Genomic DNA, 19,221 nt, shown 5'->3' with positions numbered 1-19,221 from the left:
GGCCTGCAGACCAGCCAAGGTCTGAGTATAGGGAGTGTCCGGAAGCTCAGCAAGGCTGTCTCTTCAGCGCCTCCGAGGATCTGCACACTACCTCTACTACTAACAAAACGGAGAATCCCAGTCAGGCAAGGACTGGGGCAGAAGAAGAAAGCCAGCAGTTCTTTGTGAGGAAGAGGATTTGGGACAACCGAGAGCAGTAAGGGACCCTGTAAACCCCTTCCCAGGGACAAGTGGCTACTGGCAGACATGAACTCTTGGAGGGGCAGAGGGGAGAGGCAGGGGCGCACGGGAAGAAGATCAAAAAGGAACAGTGGGAAGTGGCAGGGTGGAATGCTCCAGAAGGGGACACGAGTCCCAGGACGGAAACACACAACCACATGCACCAAAGGGCCCAGAAGGTAAGGCCAGGGGACTCCACCGAGTACTCACGAGCTCGGGCTGATCCCAACACATGACTGCAGCCTGGCGGGAGGGGGCCGGGCAGGCGCAGTCAGGACTGCAGGTGCTACCCCACCTGCCCTCTGGCGTGCCGACCAGCCCGCGTCCCTGGCCAAGCAGACATGTTCTGTGGTCACCCTCTGCAACCCCAGAATGCTGACGGCATGTCTGTCACATCGACACCAACTAACCCCCACCCGCCCTCCCCCTCCCTGGGTGAGGGGCTCTCCTGGACCCTGGCCCACCATGGGGCCAGGACTGACCCAGCGCCTGATTAAGCATGGAGTCCTGGGTTTTCTAGTAGGTTTAGCTGAAAAGGCTTCAAGAAATCTAGATATTTACATGTTGGCATCTCTTGAGTTCCCTGCAAACATTTAAACATAATCTTAAAAACTGTTCTTTGCTCTACAGTTACATTTAAATATCGTATTGAAGAGGGAAAGATGGCCACATTTGACATCCCTAACTTTATCATCCCCTTCTCACCCATCCCACCCCAGCCACCAGCAGCCCCGTGGCTACTAAAATATATCAAAACCCACAGAAGCTGGGCTTTCCTGGTGGCACAGTGGTTGAGAGTCCGCCTACCGATGCAGGGGACACGGGTTCATGCCGTGGAACGGCTGGGCCCGTAAGCCATGGCCGCTGAGCCTGCGTGTCCGGAGCCTGTGCTCCGCAACGGGAGAGGCCACAACAGTGAGAAGCCCGTGTACCGCAAAAAAAAAAAAAAAAAAAAAAAAAACCCACAGAAGCTGAAAATTAGAGCCTCGAGTGCACACACACAGGAGAAGCAGTGGGCTGGGCAAGCAGCCCCGGGGCTCCCGTGTGCAGGCCAGGCGCACCGCCACGGTAATGCTGGCCAGAAAACCACCCCGCCACTCGTCCCTGCAAAGGGGCCCATCAGGGAACTTCCCAGTGTTGAAAGCAATGAAGTAAATGCCCTTAGGACTTTTTGTCTTCCCTCAATGGTGGGAAAAAAGGATCACAACCCAACATCTGCAGCCTCCGTGGCTCAGACCTACCTGCTTGTCTCATGAGTTCTCCTCCCAGACCCCTGAAAAGTAATGAAAACATTCAAGGTTAAATCTCCTGTTACACAAAACAACATAAAATATCCTCACCAAGAAACAAATGTAACTTCAGGCTCCAAAAAGTATTATGATGTTAAATAGCTGCATTTGTTGTTGGAAGTATGAACTACTTTTTATGAAAATACGTGCTGTGACCGCCTTCTAGACGATTTTCAGTTTTTACTGGAGACTCTAATCACTGGTACTAATCACATCACACAATCACATATGACAAATCCCAAATACTGTTCAACTCTTACTTTGTAAAAACTAAAGGAACTTAAGGCACTAGAAAGATATCATCATCCAGCAGGACTGGGGAGAGGAAATGCTGCCCGTCTGGACCCTGATTGACCCCGGACGCTGACAACAGGAAACTGGTGGATGTGAATCCAAGAAACACTCCAGGGAGAAGGTAGGAAGTTTATGAGACTGCCTCCTGGCCCAGGCAGAGGAACAGGATTCGAGTTTGCCCTCCTGCCTTAAATAAATAGAAAACTGGATGAAATAAACAAAGGTTCAGATGCCGAAAAACAGAGGTCTTGGGAGGAGGGAGGGAGCAGCCAAGTCCCAGAGCCCAAGGCATAGCCGTGAAGCCCAGCAGAGCCGCCTGTCCTGCGGAGTCAAGAGGTTGAGCTGGAAGGTGGGGAGGCCGAGGCGGCTGAAATCTGAGGGGCTGGGGAGCAGCCCAGACAGCGCTGACCTCGAGCTGCACATGCGAGAAAAGAAACTACCTGAGCCTGAGAGGAGAGAAATGCTCCTAAGGAGAAGGCAGGGAACTTGCAGGAACCCATACGGGCAGGAGGAAGCCCCCGTGAGCCAGAGCACAGGCCTGGTCACGCACGAGGCGTCAGCAGAAGGGCCGCCTCGGCAGCCGGTCAGACTGTGCTGGCCCCGTCAGGCCTTCAGAACAGGGCTTGAAAGGATTCAACCAATCCCACCAACCAAACACCACCAGAAAGCAGCAGCCGGTGCCCAGCGACAAAAACACCACAAAGCCTGGCACCCAACAGAACTACCAGGAAAGCACGACCCACAGCGTCTCTACCAGGGGACAAGTGCACTGGCACAGCCCCTTCACAGGCAACACCAGGGTCCACGCCAGCCATGCCATGGGTAAGCCAGGTCCAACCATCAGGGAACAACCCAGCAAACCCACAATGTGGAATGTTACACAACACAACCGGCCTGAACTCTTAAAAAGAGACTGTATCATGAAAAACAAAAACGGAGGGGACTGAATAACACCAAACACAGTACATGAACTTGAGCAGGTCCTAGCTCAAAGGGGAAAGGCTACGGAGAGCATTTGAGGATGACCTGAAGGAACCTGCCCTCACAAGTCACTGGGGTCACACCGACCCTCCTGGGTGTGGTGGGGACACTGGTTGTACATGGTTACACAGGACAAAGTCTCTGCTCTTCCCTGATGCTTTCTCAAGTTTTAAAGAGGAAGCAACATGCCCGCAACTTACTTTCCATAAAGAGAAATGATACACATATAAAGAGAGAGACACACACACACTAGCTGAGATAAAACAAACAGTCAAAATGTTATTAATAATGGGGGAAAGGTGAACAGGTATTCACTGCACTAATTTTATTTAGACCCATAATCCCTCAAGATAAAATGTTGGGGGTTACAGAAAATCAATCCTTGCTATGCCCTTTCCCAGGAAGACTTCCGAGCACAGTCTGCCAAAGAGAACACAGTTCCCAACGTCATTCAGATCGCTGAGAAAGCAACTGGAGGCCCCAAAGAGACCAAGGGGCCCGGGCACCCCTGGGGCCGCACGGCCACAGCTCCCAGGACACCGGGCGGCCTCCCAAGGGCTGACTGCTCACTCACAGAGGGGCAGGAGCACACCCTCCAGGGGGTCAGAGCATGGGGCTGGTGCAAATCCCACATGCACCTCACATTTCCCTCCAAGATCAAGATCCATCTCCCTCGACTACGTGAGCTGCCGTTTCCACTCACCCACAGTTCACATTTCTTTAAGATTAAGACTTTCACGCTTCTGTTCTGCAAAGGAAGGCCTGTCACCACTCCTGCAGGAGGGCCTGACACTGCCAGGTGACATGCAGGGACTGGGAGGTGGCCATCACAAGCAATGAGGCTGCCATGAACTCAAGTGTCACAGGAAATTCAACGAGGGCTCCCCAGAGCACTCCAGGCCTGCTGACGGGAAGCACTTGCTGGGTTTGAGAGTTCAGGCATTCCCAGTGAGACAGGAGCACCAGGCAGCCTGGCCAGGAGTCCTCACCCTCCTGGCCCTCCCCAACAGGGAATTTCCTTCCAACCTGCTGGACACAGCGAGTGCTCAGAGCTCTCACTGCACACAGAGGTCCTCCCAGCACAATCCCACACGGCCAGCCAGCACTGACCACCCCAGGGTGTCACGGGGCAGCCCCATCAGCTTGTCAGAACCTACGGGATGCTCCAATCCTTTTGCCGGTGCAGAGGGATCTGCAGGGCACATGGGATGCACGACTCTAGCACTAGGCAGACCTAAGGGGTCCCTTCAAGGACAGAGGATTTATTTCCACAGCCAAGGCTGCTTCCTGGAGGTGAGGGCCAAGGAAGGGTGGGTCTGGCGCTTTGTCCCAGATGTGGGAGGTCACCTCCCAGCCCCTAGAAGGTTCTGCCGGACAGGATCCTCTGTTTACCTGGGCCGGGGGCCCTGCTGGAAGGTCTACGCTGGTGCCATCTATGGTGAGGCCTCAGGTCACAGGGAATCAGCTCAACCCAATGGAAACCCTGGATGCCAAGGCCTGGAGGCGGGAGGAGGTGGGGGTGGTGGAGACCCTCCCTGAGTGGCAATAGCTGTGCATGTGGCCACAGGGAGGATTCAGCGTGACTCCTCAGGGAAGGGACCCAGGAAGCTGGTGCCTGGCCTATCCTGGACTCTGTCCTGCGGGCCTTTTATGTTGCTGATTTTAATCTGTATCCTTCTGCTGCAATAAGCCATAACCACAAGCATAATGGCTCTGCTGAGTTCTGAGTCCTTCCACCAGCAAGCCACTGAGCCTGAAGGTGGTCTTGGGGACCCCCAAACTCACAATAAGAAAATAGTCCAAGGAAATAATGGGGCTAAGCTGGATCTACAAGGTCAGAAGGACTGGACACCTCGCATTCAAGCCCCGGCAAGAGCCTTCTGGCCTGGTCCTGTGGGGCCATGTGACCCCCCCTTCTGTGGTCACTGCCAGGGCCTCTGGCCAAGACCTGTGTGGGAGTCACACTTCGTGAACAAACACTGCTGAGGCACCCAGGCCCGTCCCACCCAGAGGGCCTCTGTTGCACCAGAGGCCACATGCATTATCTTCCTACACTGGCCTCACTGAATGGGGTTATTTTCTATTTATTTTTGAGATTTATCACTAGAAAAGAAAATTCAAAGGCAAAGAGCAGATGTGCATTTGGAATTTGTAAGATGCTAACGGATTTCATCAGAAGTCTTCAGCTCCAAAGAAAGCCGCACACGCACACAACATAAGCACAACGGCCCTGGGGTGGTCGGTGGCCTCCACACACAGCTCACTGCCTGCCTCATCCCTGGTTAGTCCCGTGGAGTTCAAGCCATTTCGCCAGAAACAAATGAACATGTTTTTATGTAAGGGGAAGTGAGTCGCTCCTTTCTTTCTGTTAAAACAGATGAAAAGCAGCAGCATCAGTGGAACAGCCAAGAGCAGCCCATGGGCCTCCCCATGGGAACCCCCTCCAGGCCTCCATCCAGGAAGCAGGAACCGGGAGGCAGAGCCATGCCCATTGGTTCAGGTCTACACCAGGCCTCATCCACCCAGGAGGAGACTCACTCAGCAGAGTTTATCACCTGCAGGATGCCCCTAAGGGAAGGACAGTTAAACAGGGAACAGAAACCACCAAAAAGCCCTGAGACCTCGGCCTGTCTCCACACCAACCACGGAGGCCAGAGACCACGGAGAACACGGAGGGTCCTGACACAGGCGTGGCCCACATCCTGGAGGCGCTGCAGGATGCGGAGGAGCCGCTCACACCTACGCGCCCACTTGGTCGCAAGGAGGTCCGAGAGGTGGCCAGGTCTGACCATCAGTGAGCAAACTGACCACGGGCAGACTCATCCCGAAAAGGGATTCTGAAATAAGGCAGGGGACGCAGGCTTAAAGAAGATCAAGTTTAAATTATAAGCACCGACTGAGACCAGATCCAAATCAGCAGAGGGTGACGCCAGCTAACTGTGAGGTCACCTGAGCAACCTCTGAGAGAAGCCCCCGTGTGGCCCCAGCCACCCTGGGCGGGGAGGTCACAGCAGGCCCTGGGCTGCCAGGAAAGCTGGAGGCAGGGAGAGCGGCCAAAATGAGAACACGTCAAACAAGAACAGGCTGACATCCACTGCCCTGCACCGTGTTACATTAAAACACAAGAAAGGGCTTCCCTGGTGGCGCAGTGGTTGAGAGTCCGCCTGCCGATGCAGGGGACACGGGTTCGCGCCCCGGTCTGGGAGGATCCCACATGCCGCGGAGCGGCTGGGCCCATGAGCCATGGCCGCTGAGCCTGTGCGTCCGGAGCCTGTGCTCCGTAATGGGAGAGGCCACAACAGCGAGAGGCCCGCGTACCGCAAAAAAAAAAAAAACAAAAAACAAAAAAAACACACACACAAGAAAAACGAGATGCAAGCCACAGTCTGGGAGAAAGTTCTGGCAAATCACCTGTCTACAAAGAGCTCGTGTCCAGAACATGACAAGAGTGCTGACAGCTTAGTAAGAAGACTACAGAGCATGAGATTTTTCTTATGAGCAAAAGATCTGAACAGTCACTTCACAGAAGAGGGAGGACAGCCAGTCCACACAGGAGGTGTCAAGGTCACCAGGCCCCAGGTATGCAAACTAAAGTGGTGATGAGCTACCCCACACCCAAGGATCAGCCCCACCCCAGCGCTGATGAGGACACCTTAGACACACTGCACCGCATGACCCAGCAACACGTCCACACTAAGACTCGTATGCCAATGTTCACACAAGCTTTATCCCGAAGAAGCCAAAAGTGGAACAACCCAGATGCCCATCACCTGGCGAGCGGATAAACACACCAAGCACACACGCCACAGACCACCACACAGCACTACAGAAGAACACACCACCGTACGCCAACCACACGGTGAATCTCAGAAACAGCACGCTCGGTGACAAAGACCAGAGCCCAAGGCTCCACAGGTTGGTTCTATCCACACGACATTCAGAGGGCAGACCACAGCCTCCAGGGCAGAGAAGACCCACTGCAAAGGGCAGAAAGCAGATCCAGGCGGTGCCGCTGCTGCAGGTGGACTGTCCATAGCCACCAGCCCCGTCAGACTCCACAGTCAAACGAGCAAGCTTCTCACCACGTCGTCAGTGAAGCTCAGAATCCAACCAGGCTTTCATGGCTCTTCACCCCCTCAAATAGGACAAGCACAGGCAACTTGGCCAGGACCACTCGGGAGACACCCATGACTAGGGGCCCAATATTTTCTTCACAAAACATAAAACTTCAGGTGTGTAAAGCTTACCTGTATAACTGACGATCATAAAGCTAAAAATAAAGAATTGAAAGTTACTTAGTTATTTAAATTACTAGGATTTAAAAAATAACACAGCAGGTATATAACAAGCATCAAAAGGATAACAAAAAGAAACACACAGGTGGGCGTTTCCCAGGAGGGGCTGATGGAGCCCCTCCACTCTCCAAGAGCACCTCACTAACAAGCCCCTCCCTCACTAAGACCCACCGTGCATTACCACATTTAATCCTCACAACAGCCCAGATCCCTCCTTCTCTCACCTGGAAGAGAAACCAGGGGTCAGAGAGGGGAGGAAGAGGGTTGCCAGCCAGTGAGGGGGGCCTGGATACCCGGACCTGCCCCCCCGACAGCCCCTCAGGCAGTAAACTAACCCTAACGGTCCTTCTCCTTGCAAGGAACTCAGAGAAGCCATTCACAGCATCACCACTAACTACCATCCCAGCCACCACTCACTGAATGTTCATGCTGCGCCAGCAACTGCACTCAACTCTCGAATGCATTCTTTAATTCTCACAGAAACTCAAGCAAGTAGGTCCCACTATTACCCAGGCTCTACAGAAAAAGGAAGCCGAGGACGGGGGACGGTCCCCGCACTGAACCGCCTCCTGCGTTACACGGCGTCAGCCCGGCTTGACAGTGTCAGGTGAGCACCAGACTCCACTCTAAAGGTGAGAAATGCACCTAAACAGATGGTACGGTTTTGCCAAAATGGAAAAGAAAGTTAACGGCACCAAGAGGATGAGGAGGGAAAGATGTCAAAATGGTGAATTATTACATAAAGAGCTAAATCTTAAAGAAAACAAAACTCTACTCAGAACAACAAACAGTAAAGCCGTTTAACATCTCGAGAGTGACTTCCAGGTTATCCTATAACATTAAGACCTACAGTTCATACTTCACCAATTTTGACTCACAGAAGCCTTTGAGAATCTCAAAAACCCAGAAAAATGCACACACCTCCTCCCCAGAGAAGTGCATACACAAACCCTGGGTGTGACTTCAGACTCGGGGTTCCCCACCATGGAGGCACAGCTGGGGGTGCAAGGCCTTCGTGCTTGTTCTGTGTGCCACTGCCCACCCGCCCTTGCGTGAGGACGCGCCCGAGCGAGGAGGGTGGCCAGGCTGCACAGCAGGACTAGATGAGAGGCGGGTGCTGTGCAATGTCCAGCGGAGGACACCTGGCCACACAGAAGAGCCCGAGCTCACCCCAAGGGTTTGCACCACAGCCCCAGGACTGACCCTCGGGGCTTCGCTTGGGGGCAGGCAGGCCCCAGGTACCAGGAGACCTAGAAGAGGGGCGCCCCACAGGTTGCACACTGACCTGCTGGTGGATCTGCTTCAGGCCCTGCACGGCCTTCTCGTCTAGGAAGTCCGAGACGGGCCTGCGGGAGTTCAAACACAACGTGTGAGGTCCTGGGACAGCGTCAGGGAGACACGCATGCAGGCCTGGTGGCCCGCCAGCTCCCAGCCCACAGGCACCTGCAGGGGCATCCCTGAAGGTACATCCACTCAAGGGGGCAGACGGAAGACCTTCTCAGTCAGCGGTTAGCAGACAATAGAGACAGGGCTGTGATGAGGCGCCTGCTTGAGAGCGGGGACCCCATGTTCGGGAAGAATCTGCGGCCCCGGGACGGGGAGCAGCCCAGCTCCCAGGTGCCCCGTGACTTGCTTTGGAAAAGAGTACAGCGGCTGAGGCTGCGGTCAGGGACCTGCAGCCAGTGGCCTCACTGCCGCCCTGGACAGGCCTGCTCGGCACCCAGAAACCTGGATTTCGGGAGGGCTCTCCCCATTCCCTAACTGCCCAGACTGTTTGCACAAACCACGTGGATTATGCTGAAACCTGATTTCTTCTGGGAGTCTGGGATTTGGGTTCATGGCAGATAGAGAACCCACACGACCAGCCCCCAAAAAACCCCCGGGGGCCGGTCTCTCTAGCCTTCCCTGTGGGGAAACGTGTTGTCACACGCGCTGCCAGGGGATTAGGTGAGTCCTGCACCGCTGCACCAGGAGAGGATTCCATAAATGCCAGGTCCTCGGCCAAGCCCACAGGTGCCATTTCACCCCCTCGCAGATGTCATTCAAACGGACTGTGGGGAGAGAAGCAGGGTCAACTCGGACCTGCTATCACTGTGTCCCCAGGAAATCACCTCGAAGGACAGGAAGCCACTTAAAATACAGTTTTCCCCAAGCTGGAGTCCAAGAACCACAGCACAGACATCACAGTATGCTCTGAGCTTTTGCCTCTGAGGAAAAGTCAGTTGGAAAATCAAGCAGGAAGACGAAGCAGCTGCTTCACAAAACATTCTCAACGTTCGGACCTTCTCAGCAACCCCAAGCTGCGTGTCTATTGTTATTTATACTAACTGAGCCAGCAGAAAAGGCTCCCGGTAGACACTTTTAAATTATATTCTCTGGTATTTTAAATTATTGAAAGTGATAAATAAACAAAGAAAACTGAATATATGAGCTACTCAACACAAACTCCGAAAACGTGTCTTTGCTTTTACAATCTGTTTACCTCAGAAAGAGCGAGGTGACAGGAGAAGCTCAGAGAGGTGGGGTACCCCCGAGAGGACAGGGGACCACTGACAGACGTCGTCAGGAGCACAGGGCCCCTGGAGACCATGCCGCCAGCACAAAGGAAGGGGCGCGTGGACAGGGCCCCAGCTGTGACCCAGCTCCTACCTGCCCTGTTGCACGGCCAGTGTGTACAGGCTGTGGGTGACTTCTGCGCAGGCGAGCACAGCCCCGTGCCGAGTGTGTAGGTCTGGACTCTGTGTCATCGACAGCAGACGCGGGAAAACTGCAAAGGACACATGGGAGATGCACACAGGGTGACAGACACGAGGGTTCAGGATCCAGGGGAGAAACAAACCCACTCAGTTATCTCTGTCAGGATCATTATCTCACAACCAAGGCTAAACTGAAGTCTCTGACATGCCAGACTTTGTCAGCAGACACTAGGGCAGCAAGCAGGAATGTGAACGAGGATGACACTTGCCCCCAGACAGCACATGCTCTTCGGGGCTCCGGACACAGGGTGGTGACCCAGGGTGAGAACAGACAGCAGGGAAGAAGGAAAAGAGACTGTTTTCCAGGTCTTTCCTGCTGTTCAGGGGCTGCCAGGGCTCTGCCCAGGGGGCAGGGAGGACAGAGGCCGGGCTGCAGGACCCTACAGCAAACACACGGTGCCTCAGCCTAGAGCTCGCCCTCTCCCGATCAGAGCAGAGGAAGCCTCCACGCCTGTGCTCTGGGGACAGAAAGCAAAGTCAGACAGTCCTTGCAGCCTGGCAGGGAGCGCAGACAAGGAGCCGCACCCACAGCGGCTCTGCTCCACCAGCCCCACCAGCCCCACCATCCAGGGGGAACCACAATCACAGCCGGGCAGAGGCCACAGCGTCCTTGCCAGGAGAGGGCCCACACAGGCGCTCAGACGTGGCAGCTGGTAGCGGTCAGTGTTTAAGAATCAGGGAAATCCCTTATCCTGGGGCGGTCAGCACTCTTGAACTGGGAAGAAAGTGTCCCCTTCATTCAGGCAGCAGGATTATCATAAAAGGAAAATAAACACCAGGTGAGATTCCTGACATTAAGCTTAATTAACAGACCACGAAGCTGAAAGGGCCCTTAGGAGGTAACATGCCCCAAATCTTCATTTAAAATCCCAGAGTGTGTGATTAAAACCAGTAACTCCAAATGAAGAACCATGATCCAACCAACAGTTACTTCTCTAATAAATGTCAGTGGGAATAAGTATAATGTGGAGAAATTTGTGTATTGTTCCCTAAATTAAAATCAGATGCCTACTTATTCCGAGTGGAAAAAACATGATGGAACATATACAGGTTCTTTCCTTAATGATAAGGACGTGTCATCAGTTCAGACTGGCTGTTCTGTTCTTGAGTAAAGTGCGCTCAGGCCTGGCCCAGGCAGTCAGCAAATCCACTGCAGCCCCAGGGAAGCAGCTCACTGTTTAATATGTTACATTATGAGTTACTTCACTTGTTGTTTTAAGGCTACTTCTGAAACACACAGTGTGCAGCAGATCCATCGATTCCTGCTGGGATGGCGCAGGAATCCTGTGGCTCCTGGGGACACACACACCTCAGTGGTCACAGCACCTGCGCTCCCAGAGGCCATGGTACCTGGTTTGTGTTCTGTCCCTGATGAAGCACAGACAAGTTCTTCAAAGCCTTCTCAGCAAGAGAGAAACCCCCAGGCCTTGGAATCAGTGAGGGGGCCTCCGGGGCTTCCTGCTGCGTGTTCGTGCATGTGTCCGTGGTGCACACGCATGTGCTAGTGTGAGGAGGAGCGCCTACCATGACGGGTGCTGTGCTCGGGTGCTCGCTGAGCCAGGTTCCGCAGTGCCTTGGCCGACAGCTCCCTGATGGCCCTGGGGGGCGGGGCAGAGAACTCCGTTAGTCCTTCATTTCGAGGATTCTGGCTTTATTCAATTATAGAGAGGACAGTGCACCGGAGCTGTCAAATGGCCACTTAGTCAAACACTATGAAAACAAACACAAACTAACAAGCAAGTAAGAACCTCTGCTCATAACAAATGAGGGAGAGAGACTTCACCAAGAGGAGGCACTACATGCAAGTCCCCGTCAGGACACAGCTGCCATCTGCATGGCGCTGGATGGCACAGTATGTCTCCAACCTCCTGCACCCCAAGGGATGCAGAGGACGCAAGTACTGGAGAGCCTGTGAAACCACCACTGGGAAGATCGAGGGCTAAAGGAGGGAAGCTCGTGAGGCTCACGCTAATAGACAGGAGGCATACATCACATCAGTGCAAACACTTCCAGTCAACGCACATTTGTTACATTCTCAACACACAGAACAGAAGGACGACCCCAGGACGGGCTAATGAAGCGGAGTTCCCTCCGGAACCTGCCAGGGGCCAGACAGGTCTGATCAAACCTTGAGGGCGACTTGTGAAGCTGACACCCTCCCCCACGCCCCCCCAGCCCCGTCCCAGCACTAAAAGTCAGGAGGGCACTGCCAAGAGCTCTAGACAGAACAGGAAGTAGTCATTTCCTTAAAATAATAATTAGGAGGACTACAGAACAAGACAGAACATGATAACGATATTAAAGAAGAAACATGCAAAAGGGGGCATCTGCAGTTTGATCATTATACGTTCCAAGTACACAAGCACCAGAGAGAAGCACTTGGAGGATGAAAGTGGATGCTGGGGCAGGAGATCCTTCCCCTCCTGTGTATGACCGGGCCTCTCGATGCCCCCAGACCAGCTTAGGGGTCTGCTTCCAACAGAAAACAGCCAGCTCTTCAAGGCAGGGAGGTCTCATGTGCTAAGAGCCCATTCAGGAAGCCACTTCTGAAGGCTGAGTGATCAGGTCTCAGAGCAGATAAAGCCCCACAGATAAAGCCCCACAGCCAAGGAGGCAGCTATTCTAACAGGCTTAGTTACACTTATCCTCTAATTAGTGCACTTTGAGGATAAGCTTTCTGTATTTAAAAATATTATATTTACCATCTAAATGACAGACCTCAAACTATAAAACTCTTAGAAGAAAACACAGGGGAAAAGCTTCATGACCTTAGATTTGGCAATGTTTTCTTGGATGTAACACCAAAAGCACAGGCAAAAGTAAAACTATATACACTGATAACAGGTAAACTGGACTACATTAAAATTTAAACGTCTGCACATCGAAGGATACAAGCAACAGAGTGCAAAGGCAACCTACAGAATGGGAGGAAATATCTGCAAATCATGTATCTGGTAAGGGACTAACATCCAGAATATATAAAGAACTCTTACAACCCAACAACAGCAACGAAAACCAAGTAACTGCATTTTAAAATGGGCAAAGGACTTGAACTATTTCTCCAAATATGATATACAAATAGCCAACAAGCATATGAAAAGATGCTCAACATCACTAATCATTAGGGAAATGCAAATCAAAACCACAGTGAAATACCATCTCACACCCCACATCCATTAAGATCGACACTATTTAAAAAGAAAAAGAAAGAAAGAAAATAACAAGTACTGGTGAGGATTTGCAGAAATTGGAATCCTTGTGCATTGCTGGTGGGAATGTTAAATGGTACAGCCATTATGAAAAACAGTGTGGCTTTTGACATTAAAAATAGAATTACTATTTAAGCTTACTATTCCACTTCTGGGTATATACCCAAAAAACTGAAAGCAGCGTCTCGAAGAGATATTTATACACCCATATTCACAGCAGCATTACTCACAACAGCTAAAATGTGGAAGCAACCCAAGTATCCATGGACGGATGAATGGATAAAGAAGATGTGGCATGTATATACAATCGAATATTGTTCAGCCTTAAAAAGGAAGGAAATTCTGACACATGCTACAACACAGATGAACCTTGGAGGACAGTATGTTGAGTGGAATCAGCCAGTCACAGAAGGACAAATCCTGTAGGATTCCATATGAGATTCCTAGAGGAGTTACATTCAGAGACAGACAGGAGAATGGGGGCTGCCAAGGGGAGGGAGAGTCGATGATTAACCGGGACAGAGTTTCAGTTTTGCAAGATGAAAAAGTTGGTTGTACAGAAAGGGGAATGTACTTAGCTGAACTCTACACTAAAAATGATTAAGATAAATATTACATGTATTTTACCACAGTCAAAAAATTTTTAATTATGTTTATTTTGATACATAAATTATTTGGGGTGAGTATGTCTAAGTATCAGAAATTTTTTTTTAATTCTATTGAATTATAGTTGATTTACAATGTGTTAATTTCTGTGCAGCAGAGTGACTCAGTTATACATATATATTCTTTTCCACATTCTTTCCCATTATGGTTTATCACAGGATATTAAATATAGTTCCCTGTGCTATACTGTAGGAGCTAGTTGTTTATCAGAAAATGTTTAAAAAGAAACCCAAAACAACGGATAATACTTCTCAAAAGTGTATACTATTAAAAGTATAATAGGGACTTCCCTGGTGGCACAGTGGTTAAGAATCTGCCTGCCAATGCAGGGGACACGGGTTCAAGCCCTGGTCCGGGAAGATCCCACATACTGCGGAGCAGCTAAGCCCAGGCGCCACAGCTATGGAGCCTGCGCTGTGCAGCCCACGAGCTCACAGCTACTGAGCCCACATGCCACAACTAAAGCCCGCGCACGCCTAGAGCCTGCGCTCCGCAACAAGAGGAGCCCCCACTCTCTGCAACTAGAGAAAGCCTGCACGCAGCAACGAAGACCCAACGCAGCCAAAGTTAAAAATAAATAAATAGTTATTAAAAAAATAAAAATAAAATAAATAAATAAATAGAAGTATAATAGAATACCTATACTAGTGAAGGTATAAATACACCACTAAAGAATGTCTGTAAAGAATTCTCTAAGGCTTCCCATTTTCTACAAGCCATGTATTCACAGGAAATTGAAGAGACCCTATTTATGAACTTTTAGCTGATATCTCCTCATAGATGTAATCCACTAGGCCGAAGACAGAGAAAGGCAGAAATATCTCCATCTCCAAAGAATCATAAGAAAATTAGGTCATAATCATGCTCTGTGAATCCCAACATTTGAGAAAACGTGAGCAAGTGTTATCGTAAGGACCTTCAAATCTGACTGCAATTTCCCCTCCATTCTGTGATTCATACATCCTGGAAACTTCAGGTTTTTAGAGCTTATACTAAACAGAGTATTTCCACAAAGAATATTTTAAATAAAATTAACAACAAAAAAAAAAGAAAAAATAGAAACCAAATAGCAAAATGACAGGTATAAATTGATAACCACTTCAGATGTGAAAGGACTGAAGCCCTCAAACAAAAGGCAGACGCTGTCAGGCTGGATGTAAAGGCGGGACCATCTGCCATCCCCCTGACACACAGACAAGGGTGCAGGACAATAGTGGCTGTGAGAGGCCTCTTTTTGTAAGGCCCCAGCTTCGAATGGTTTTCACATTTTAAAAGGGTTTAAAAAGAAAAAAACAGGGGACTTCCCTGGTGGTCCAGTGGTAAAGAATTCACCTTGCAATGCAGGGGACACGGGTTCGATCCCTGGTGAGGGAACTAAGATCCCACATGCCAGCGGGGCAACTAAGCCCATGCACCACAACTACTGAGCTTGCGCACCTCAACTAGAGAGCTCGCATGCCGCAGACTACAGAGCACTCGCCCTGGAACCCGCCACAGCTACAGAGGCCGTGTGCCCCGGAGCCCGTGCATCACAATTAGAGAAGAGAAAACCTGCACACCACAACTAGAGAGAAGCCTGCGCACCAGAACGAAGAGCCCGCGCCCCCCAACGAAAGATCCCACGTGCCTCAGCAAAGATCCTGCATGCCACGACTAAGACCCGACACAGACAAAAATAAATTAAATAAATAAATAATAAATCTTAGAAAAGAAAAAAACAATAAAATACATGGGACAGTGACCTAAAATGTTTACTCTCTGGCCCTTTAAAGAAAAAGCTTGCCAACCCTTCAGCCATAATAATATCAAATTACACTTTAAGACAAGAAATCTAACGTGAAACAAAAAGGGACATTTCTTAACAATAAAGGGTCAATACATCTGGAAGATACAAAAGTTAGAAATGTAATTGCACCTAACCAGAGAGTCCCACCCAAAATATGTGAAGGAAACCTGACAGAAATGAAAGAAGAAATAAACATTTCAACAACAGCTGGAGATTTCAATAGCTCAAAAGTTCAGTCTAACACCATGGATGACACAGTTGCAATTTTGGTTTTAAATGTCCTATTGACTGCAACTAACACCCACTGTAAGCTGGGGTTCCGGACGCAGAACCTGAAGAAGCTACTTGGCGTTTGTGTCCCTCAGACCACGGCCTAAGCACCGGCAGCCACACCGAGCCTCCCAAGAGAAAATAAGCTGTCTTCCCTGAGGTGCTGACAGAAGCACTGATACCGCTCTGGGTTATACACTGGCCCTCCCCTTTGAAGGGACACGTTTAACTGCTGGAAATGCTAAGACACCTTGAAGCTGCTTCATAATCACGAAAAAGCTACAGGCCTGCCTGGCTCCAGGAAGGATGGAGAAGACGGCTAAGCGGCCACATGGATCGGACTCGAGCTGGGATGCCCTGGCCGCAGAGCAGATGAGGCAGATCCCACAGCCTAAGGTCCTCGCCCTCAAGAGGCTACCCGCCCTCCATGACACGGCAAAGTTTCCACACCCAGCAGACTTCACTGAGGTCTCCAGAAGTAAAACTGGAGATAGACCATTAACCAACACATCAGGCATGAAGACTGGAGCTTACGTTACTTCTCAGGAGTTACTTTAAAATATGAAATCTACCTAGATGGGGGGGCAGTTTGAGGAGAATGCATACATATTTATGTATGGCTGAGTCGCTCTGCTGTGCACCTGAACTATCACATTGTTAATCAGCTATACTCTAATATAAAATAAAAAGTTTAAATGGAAAAATATATGTATATAAACTGAAAAAAAAAGAAATCTACAATTAGACAATATACTCAAGGCTTACGAGCTCAATTTAATCTCTCCTTTGGGAAAAAATAAGAATTCTTATTTGACAGATAAGCTAATTAGGCAAACACAAAAACACAAAACCTACCCATCCCAATGGTTTATCTTCATGGTAACCAGGTGGTCTATCATTGGTTGTGTGTATTCAGGAAAGCCGGCAATAAACGTGCTGGAAAAAAACAATATTCAGAGATGATGAGAATGTGGAGGAACAGGAACTCACACACAACTTACGAGAACGTAAAACGGTACAACCGCTTTCAAAACCAGTTCGGCAGTTTCTTATAAACAGACAGAAATCCCCTTATGAAGATACATACATCCACAAAAAGACTTCTAAACAAATGCTTAAGCAGCTTCATTCATCGGAGCCCAAAACACAAAACAACCTAAATGTCTGTAACAGATGGACTAACAGATAAACTGCGGAACAGCCACAGACTCAAGACAGCTCAGCAACAAAGAGGAACAAGCTACCGACACACACAACAAGCATGACTCTCAGAAACCACTGCGCTGACAGAAAGGAGCCAGGCACAGGGGTCCATCCTTTCTGACTCCACTCATGTGACATTCTACAAAAGGCATCAGCGAGCTACGGACGGCTTCCGGAGCCGAGGTGCTGAGCCCTCCATATCTCAGTGACGGCGCTGGTCACCCAGGTGTGCGTGCTGCCAGCACTCGCTGAACTGTACGCTTCATACGAGGACAGCAGATGGAGCATAATTATGCCTTAAAAGTAAGAGTTACATCTCCTGAAAATACCACAGGAGAATTAAAAAAAATAATCTCCAAGTGGGACAGGCCTTTCTAATTAAGACTCAAAACCCAGAAGCCAAAAAAGAAGAGACCGGTACATTCAAACACTCAACCAAAAGAGAAAAATGCTATCAGGAAAAACACACCATAAACAAAATCAAAAATATCTGCAACTGCTATCACAGACAAGAGCCTTCTGTATAATGGAGTTCTTCCAAATCAATAAGAAAATGCCATCACCTAGTAGAAAAATCATTAAAGTTTACAGAAAAGAAAGAAGATGCAGCTCAAACATTCAGCCTCATTCACTGGGAAATGGAAAGGAAACTTTTGTCCATCTGTCAAACTGCCAAAGCCAGAGGGGTTGACAGCTGCTGCTGGAAGGCTCTGGAAGCGTACAGAGACACTGCTGGGGACAGCGTCTTGGCACAGCCTCTAGAGACAGCAAGTGGCACTGCCCAGGAAATTGAAAATGTAATGCCCCTTGGTTTAGCAATCCCACTTCTGTTAATTCACTCGGCTATAAGCACACAGGTGAGAAGTGATATATACAAGAATATTCACTTCACATCGTTTATAACAGCAAAAGACTGGACAGAAGCCAATGGCCAGGAAGGGAGATCTACACGTCACACTCCATGTCCAGATATGGAAGGCTCTCCAAGACGCAGGACGTCACAGGCAGCGTACGGTGTGTGCGTTCTGCTGTATTGTACCAGGACACACAGAGCTGCCTCCTTACTGCTAAGAGCTCATCCTTATTATCGCAGGCAGACCTCGTTTTACTGCGCTTCACAGATGCTGCATATTTTACAAATTGATGATTTGTGGCAACACTGCATCGAGCATGTCGGCACCATTTTCCAGCAGCATTTGCTCGCTTTGTGTCTGTGTCACATTCTGGTAATTTCTGCAACATTTCAAACTTTTTCGATATTACTATGGTATGTGTTATGGTGATATGTGAACAGTGATCTCTCATGTTACTACTGTGACTCGCTGAAGGCTCAGATGATGGTTAGCACTGCTGAGCAATAAAGCATTTTTAAATTAAGGCATGTACATTGTTTTTTTAGACATAATGCTATTGCACACCTAACAGACTAAGGTACAGTGTTAAGATAACTCTCATACGCACTGGGAAACCAAAAAATTCGTGCAACTCACTTTAATGTGATACTCGCTTTATTACGGTGGTCTGGCCCCGAACCCACAATATCCCCAAGGTGTGCCTGTACTTGACCGAGCCTCTGAAGATGAGCACTTCAGGGGTTCCAACCTTGTGCACTGTGTGCCACCGCTCAGCGTGGACAGAAGGAAGTTGACACACCCACAGGCATGATATGAACCAAATCTCTCTAGAAGACACAAGGAACTGGGGCCAACAGGGAGCCCCAGGGTAGAACCAGGTGCCTGGAAGGAGAGGTGAGATACACTGGTTTTCCCTAAATACCCCCTGCACCTTCTGAATTTTATACCACGAACATGTATCACTTATTCCAAAATATGCACTTTTATACTTCATGCCTCTAAGACACCCAATTGCTTACAAATATTGTCTGAACCTGCCACACCATCCACATAACCCCACCACGGACCTGACCACCACCCACGTGTTACCCGGAGGCTGAGAGACAGAGCGGATGGCACAGAAGGCCAAGAAGGGAGAATCACGATTTTACTCAAATCCTGTGCGGGCACACTGCACGTGCACAGCATGAACAGGGGCGCTGGGTGGGCATGCGTGTGCTACAAGGTGTGAGGTCTGGGAGAGTTGAGTCGGGGAAAATCTTTGCTCTGGGCGTGACAGGAAGAAAAGCAGAGGCTTCACCAGCAGCGAGGTGGATTGAGAGCCCCCCTAAAGACGATGAAACCGCTTGAGAGAGAGGCAGAAGAAGAAAACAGAAAAGTGAGGACAGCAGAGAAGCTG

General features: G+C 49.8%; 1 protein-coding gene across 2 annotated transcripts in view; it reads right to left on the bottom strand.

Moving 5' to 3' along the window:
- Window positions 1-19,221, bottom strand: part of TBCD (tubulin folding cofactor D) — a 177,329-nt gene that overhangs the window by 35,221 nt on the left and 122,887 nt on the right. For both annotated transcript variants that reach the window (XM_082861645.1, XM_082861644.1), the window contains exons 18-23: window positions 16,621-16,701; window positions 11,359-11,432; window positions 9,728-9,845; window positions 8,364-8,424; window positions 7,031-7,053; window positions 1,461-1,492 (exon numbers count right to left, since the gene is read on the bottom strand). In XM_082861645.1, coding sequence (XP_082717771.1) covers window positions 1,461-1,492; window positions 7,031-7,053; window positions 8,364-8,424; window positions 9,728-9,845; window positions 11,359-11,432; window positions 16,621-16,701 — 389 coding nt within the window. The remainder of the gene's footprint in view (window positions 1-1,460; window positions 1,493-7,030; window positions 7,054-8,363; window positions 8,425-9,727; window positions 9,846-11,358; window positions 11,433-16,620; window positions 16,702-19,221) is intronic.

This window comes from Leucopleurus acutus (genome assembly GCF_964270905.1).
Source record: "Leucopleurus acutus genome assembly, chromosome: 19".
Lineage (NCBI taxonomy): Eukaryota > Metazoa > Chordata > Mammalia > Artiodactyla > Delphinidae > Leucopleurus > Leucopleurus acutus.
This window is presented reverse-complemented; position numbering and strand designations above follow the sequence as displayed.